The 6,807-nt window shown below is 34.7% G+C and overlaps 1 protein-coding gene and 1 long non-coding RNA gene across 2 annotated transcripts in view; one reads left to right on the forward strand and one right to left on the reverse strand.

Annotated features, from left to right (window-relative positions):
• Window positions 1-2,404, reverse strand: part of LOC149246885 (small ribosomal subunit protein bS21c-like) — a 34,878-nt gene extending 32,474 nt beyond the window's left edge. The window contains exon 1 of the mRNA XM_089455779.1: window positions 1,894-2,404. Coding sequence (XP_089311905.1) covers window positions 1,894-2,267 — 374 coding nt within the window. The 5' untranslated portion in view covers window positions 2,268-2,404. The remainder of the gene's footprint in view (window positions 1-1,893) is intronic.
• Window positions 2,405-4,104: 1,700 nt separating this feature from the next.
• LOC149246886 (uncharacterized) lies at window positions 4,105-6,427 on the forward strand. Its single transcript, XR_016265600.1, has 3 exons — window positions 4,105-4,260; window positions 5,509-5,591; window positions 5,782-6,427. It is a non-coding gene; the product is annotated as an uncharacterized LOC149246886 (long non-coding RNA).
• The last annotated feature ends 380 nt before the right edge of the window (window positions 6,428-6,807 follow it).

Genomic DNA, 6,807 nt, shown 5'->3' on the forward strand with positions numbered 1-6,807 from the left:
CCAGTGTATTTTTATTTAGCACTTTCAGAAAATAATTTATGGGGTGAAATAAATTTCTGGGTCATAAAAATTGCTTGGGATATCAGCTCTGGTATTCAAAGGAAATTAATAGGATGATGTTGACACTTTCCTGTTGCAAATTGTAGCCAAGGACCAGTGAGCCAATGGCTTGAACCCAATGCTTATTCTGTGTCTTTTTGTTACATTTTGCTAAGATGGAATCAATTCTTCAAACTTTGTATATGTTGGCTCTTTAATTTTAGTTTACTAGTTACTTTTTCAATGCCTGATATATGATGTATAATTGTATTACATTTTGACTTGGACGTTGATGATTAAATACAATGGTGATTGATTATCCTATGTGCATTCTTGTTACGTGGTATTATTTAATTAATTGTATAAGTTTCAGATTTGTGATTGATTGTGAATAAGAAAAAAAATAAAGCAACTTTATTATTTTTTATTACTTTATAATTTTAATGTTTTTATTATTCATGTCAAATCCCACTAGCACAATTCGATTTCAAGAGTTTCATTCTATAAGGTGGTCAAGGTTCAAAACTCTTGGTCATTGGGACAGGATACCCAAAAAAAACCACCCATGTTAAAGGTCGGTGTGGCCTAGGCCAGGTGCAATCTCCGGATTATTTGAAGTCTTAGATGCCCCTGAGTCATGGGTTTTTAGACCACAAACTAGTCCTGCAAATCACAGACACACTAGCAAACAAAAAAGAAATATTATTTTTTTTATTCATAAATTTAAGATCTGGGGCCAAGATCCACTATGTTGGGACCTGGCATTCCTCGTGGCATTTCATATACACCTGAACATCCCCACACTCCGATATTAAAAGATGATATCTCCGCCCCTATCTCTAAAAAGCCCGGCAACTTAGGTGAACAATCCTCTGATCCCAGGGTGGCATACAGCCTGAAATTATTTAAATATTAGAAATTACAGATTAACCAGTTACTTTAGGGCATCAAGGCCAACAAGCTATCTAAAGAAGCTCTTTCTCCCCAATCTGGGACTTTCAAAATCTTGGAAGTTGTGGATGGGGTTGTTCAGAATTCCATGGATTTCTTTCTTTTAATCCCTACCCATTCTCTCTGTTCTTCTCAGTCTCCATTTTGTCTAGTTATTGTTACTGTATGATATGGGACCTGGGATTTCTGTCATCCTCTCTGTTCTGCTCAGTCTCCATTTCGTCTAGTTATAGTTACTGTATGATGTGGGATTTTCTGTCATCCTCTCTGTTCTGCTCAGTCTCCATTTTGTCTAGACTCTAGTTATTGTTACTGTACGATGTGGGATTTTCTATCATCCTCTCTGTTCTGCTCAGTCTCCATTTTGTCTACTCTAGTTATTGTTACTGTCTGACGTGGGATTTTCTGTATATCTACAGATTCTGCTTGTATAGCTGTAAAGATTTGAAAGGTCTGATGTAGAAGGTCTCAGTTTTTTTATAGTGTATGTTGTTTACAGTTTACAGTATGGACTAAGGTCTTTGAATAGACCCTAGTTGGGCTGCAACGTGTATATTCACCCTCATGAATATAAATAATTTTTTTTCCTTTGAAAAAACCAGTTACTTTAGGGAAATGCTAAAACCTTTTTTTGTATGAATCAGCAAGCAAGCAAATTCCTATATGAACTCTGATCTTGTGTTACCCATCAAGAATATGTAAATATAGAAGCATTTATTTATGTTGTTTAAAAAAATGTTAATTAACTTTTGGGAGAATGGCACAATCTGAGCACAAAATAATTTGGATTCCCAGAAACTAAAATTTGCATTCTCAGACACCTACATTCTAACATTGGTACGGACCACACCGGCCAAATTATTAGGACAGTATATAAACAAAACGAATAAGGGAAAAACCTACTTGTTCCTGAGCTTCCTTGCACGGCTGGCCTCGGTTTTTCTTTTTGCAATATCCTGAGGGGACTCGAAATACCTCCGGCGCCTGCACTCAGAAATGACGCCCGCGTCCATGACAGCCTTTCTGAATCTTCTGACCACTGCATCTGCCGGCTCGTCCTCCCCCACAAAGACCTGGGCGTTGTAATGCTTGCCCTTGAAGCACATTATATTTGCATATTTAAAGGAAGGATTCATCACCAATTCTTTCACCCCGACCACCGCCTTTTGCCGCCCAGCTGTATTGGACAGAAGACTTATTCTGTTGCCATTCTCACGCTGTGGCATTGGCATTGCACATCGTAGGCCCAAGCCCAGCGCCATCGCTGCCGAAGCCATCCTTGAAATCTTCAGACTCTCGCCAGCCCCTGGCCACTCATATGCTTTATCCGGTACTTTAGCCTTCTCGTCTCCAATGGTTTGGATTTTGCAAAAATCCAATGGAGAGATTTGAATGTGAATCGCGTGAAAAATTAGGAATAATTTTGCCACTTCAACGTAGATGACATCATTTTTTCTCTTGCCTTCATGATTGGTGTTATCCAAAATAAAATTTATCCATGAATTGTACAAAGGTTCAATGTCTTTATGATTTTGTGATTTGAGTTATTGGAATTTTTTAGTACTGAAATTTAAGTATATTTTTTTATAATTTTGATTTGGTAGATTTTTATTATTGAAATTTAATTATGTGAATAGATGTATCTGTTTTAGATAGGGTTTAATTGTTTTAGATATAAGTATTTGAACATGTAAATGAAGATTTCAAAAATTCATCATTATGAGTTTATATGTATTCCCTTTTCATTAAGTTTGGAATGAAAAGAATTTCAAGATCTCAATCATAAATTAATTATAAGTTTATTTTTATTTTTTTATAAAAGTTTGGAATGAAAAGAATTTTTTTAAAAATTGGAAACTTAATAGATATTCAACATAAAGTTATATTTTTTATTACACAAATTTGGACTTAAATAACTATATTTCCCATATTTTTGGAATAATCTTCTTCGAATAGATTATTTAAAAATATCAATAGGGAGAAAGTATACGAACTATAAATTATGAATATCAATAGGGAGAATGGATAATGTAAACATATATCATGTCACTTGCACGAATTAAACTTTGGTGGGGAGGATTCTATTCCTACCTCCAACCACCCGAGATATGTATAATTGACATGATATGAACTATAAATTGTGAATAAAATCCCTTCCTATGCAAGCAATGTTATACTCATGACCTATCTCATTCATGAATGCCCTCTTAATCATCTTACTTCCATAGTTTCAAAGCCAAAAGTGTTAGTTGATGGCACAACCACTAATTGATAGAGTTCCATAATAATTAAGTATATATTTAAATTGACACCACCCCCAACTCCAAAAAAAAAATAGCATAAAAGGATAAATAACATGAAATAAGTATGGCACTTTTTAAAAAATGAAAAACTGATTTTTAGAGTTTCTCGTCGAAAGATGTAATGTACCTCAATACCACGAAATTTACCCCATAAAAATTATAAAAATTAAATAAATAAATCCTATTTAATTTATGTCGGTATAATAGATCATCAACCCCCTTTTACTCAAATTTCACCTAAAGACCCCTGAGCTTGATACTCTTATTAACTAAATGCATGATCAACCCCTTTTACTCAAATTTCACCTCAAAACCACAGAGCTCGGTACTCTTATTAACTAAATGTGATATATATGTATTAAAAAAAAAAAAATCTTAATTTAAAATGTGTTTCTCCTATTAAGAAGGCATCGCATTTTCCAACTTGATGCTATTTGAACACTGAACATAATAGTTGCAATCATACCCCTGCTTTGTATATCCAACATATGCTTGACCTTATGTTGTTTGATTTCTCACCTTGGTTATATTGTCTTTATCCTCGAAACTCAAGTTCTTGAAAGTTTTATTGTGAGTCTGTAAAGGATTAAACCCCCAAGTCGAGAAGGATTAAACCCCCAACCTCATGCTTGAGTTTGCTTGGCCTTATCAGTGTGCCACACATGGTGTGGGTCCTTGACCACATGCCCCCCATGCAGCGTACTACCCTAACCCGACCATGTGGCGTGCCAGAGTTGAACAATTGGGATCATTCGAGGTGATCGAACAGTGGAAATCCTATTGGGCGGTTTGGTAAGGTAGACTACCCTCCTTTTGCAAGCCATTTGCTTTGCTAGTCTTTGCAGTCGAAGTCTCTGCAACTACATATGATGGTTTTAACCCTACAGCCTCTAATTTCAATGGGATTAATTTGATATATTTCCCCTCCTTGCAGGTGACATTACCTTCATCGCAGGCTACGTTAGAGGTAATTTTATGGTTTCCATGGGGGTTTTTCTGATTTAATGTTTTTTGTTTTGGTTTGGACTGGTCTGTCTCAAGAAGAATTTGGTTGATGCATTTTTGCTTTCCCTTGTACTTTTCGTGCTGGTCAACATACTTCTTAAGGGTTTTTGAGTTTTCTCTTAGGCTTCAGGGAGATTACTCTAATGCTCTCCCTCTGTGTTGTCACGGGCTTCCAACATATCATGAGCCAGTTTGGAATCAGATGTTAACGTAAGTAAGGACCCAAGGTTTCTAGTTGTTTCACCTTATGAGAGTTTTTAATCATGTGAGTTCTATTTCCTCCTGAGTTTGTTCGATTCAAGGGTTTTTATTTTAATTTACATCCCTTGAAGTTGTAGTTATTCATCCTCGCATGAGCTTTCTTTATATGCTAAGGGATTTCAAGCCCTTTGGCTTTGCTTGGATCTTAAGAACGATTCTAGGGTTACTCTTTCTACAATTACTCTTTATTTCAAAGGGTTTTCTACTAAATTTTGTTCCAAGGAGCTTATTCTTGGTTTCTTGGCAAGTTTCTCAATAGGTAAAGCCTCTATTCGAATAAACCCTTGACAGCTTAGCAATAAATCTTACCATGGACTCAGAAAATGCATATTCAGGTATTAATTGCAAAGTTTCTTTTCCATTTTTATTGATTTCCCTCTATTACTCATATCAAAGGGTGAATTTCTTCATAATGTTTCTTCCATGAATTTTGTTTGGGCACAAGTTAAGTGCTTAAGACCATTCACATTATGTTACTTACAGTTTCTTTACAATTAAAGGTTTCATAACCAAGAGTTCCCCTTCGTTTAGGTTTAAGAATTATTGTTCAACTTTTAAACTATCTATATACTTGTATTAAGTATTCTCAATCATGGTTATGGGAAATCCTTCTGGTAATTTCACTTTCTAAATTTGTTGTTAAAGTTTATTCAGATTTTGAAGGGTTTCACTAAGAAATACTTGTAGAAGTAATTTGTTATTTGGTACCAAGTTTGTACGTCAAGTTCCGGCTTAAGATTTTTCTGTAGTTCGACGCACTAATCTTACCCCAGGTAACATCACTTCTTCTGCACATTTTTTTCGTTGAGTAGGTAAATGAAAATCCTGATGCTCAGTTTTGGGTATTTGTTTAACAGAGAATTGGTTTTCATAGCTATGAACCCTTCTTATTGCAAATAGGTTTTATTATAGTCATTAATTGATTTTAATTCTTATACCTTCCTTGTAGGTTCATATGGAAACTATTGTCTTTTTCTTTTCAAGGGAACTCCTCAACGACCGTACTTATGGTGGTTACCAGGTCCCATCCATGTATTAACCATATCTTCGTTGGCTCTTCTCATTTCCCTAAGTTTTTCTTTTATCCACTTGGGTCTTTTAGATTACCTTTCATTGTGACTGATTATTTTCTCCTCGGAATTGAATTTGTTCTTCCTTTTTCTTAAAAAGTTCATAACCACACAGGTTCATAAATTTTGTGATCAAACTTGTATATTTATAGGTCTTCAACAGAAAATGATTGTTACAAGATTAAGGTAAGTTTTGATAATCCTATTTTCTTTGGTTTCAAATTTCAATTGGTGGCTAAAATCAATACACCAAGGCATTAGCAATAGCCTATTTCTCTAATAGGTTTGAGCTTCAACCTTCGACCTTTATTTCAAAGTAAAATAATGGGATTTGTTTCTATAGGTCATAACCTCATTTTCCTCTTACCTTCTTGTACAGGCACGAAGAACGGTATGCTCATTCTTGCGCACGCAGCTAGTTCTATGACTCTACATTGTGTTATTTGTCACTGGAATTTTGAATATATTCTCTTCGATTATTCTCTAATGTGTGCACATGCAACTCATTTTGGAGAGAGTTGTATAAAAAGATATGTATTTTCTTCTTAACATAATTTAAGTTCTCGAAAATCTTATATAATATGATCGTGCATATATATATAAACTTCAGGCAATTTCATGAGGATTTTCATTTTATTCCTACATATTTGATCTTGAAATTTTGTGATTATTCTCGAGTGATTTTATTCAAAGTATATTTCATTAATTCATGTTCACTTTACAATTATTTGTTTTTTCTTTCCTTTCTCAAGGGTTTCGCTATTGTTAGTTATTTCTCCCTTACGATACATGCTCAATGTCGTATCCAGAATTTTTTCTTAGGTAATACTTTTTTTTGGTAAAGGATAGTTTCAGGGCTCATGTGGTGTCCCATGAGGATTTTTACCTCGTAAACTATCACTAATTATAATAACCAATTAAGACCAAAATTATCTCTTAGCTCTAACATATCAACGTATTGACACCTTCATGAGATACAATATCTGACCCAAATGTGTTTAATTCCTCGTGAGTTAAAGCAGATATCCTGACTTTTATACAACCAAGATGGACATATGGAGTATAATGTTTGCAAGCTTTATGTTGAAGCTCTTTGGGATCTAACAGAGGAATGGTTTGGATGGCTTGTATAATGTTTGCAAGCTTTATGTTGAAGCTCTTTGGGATTTAACAGAGGA

This window comes from Pinus tabuliformis, chromosome 7 (genome assembly GCF_031772625.1).
Source record: "Pinus tabuliformis cultivar Carrire ecotype Pingquan chromosome 7, CPIR1, whole genome shotgun sequence".
NCBI lineage: Eukaryota > Viridiplantae > Streptophyta > Pinopsida > Pinales > Pinaceae > Pinus > Pinus tabuliformis.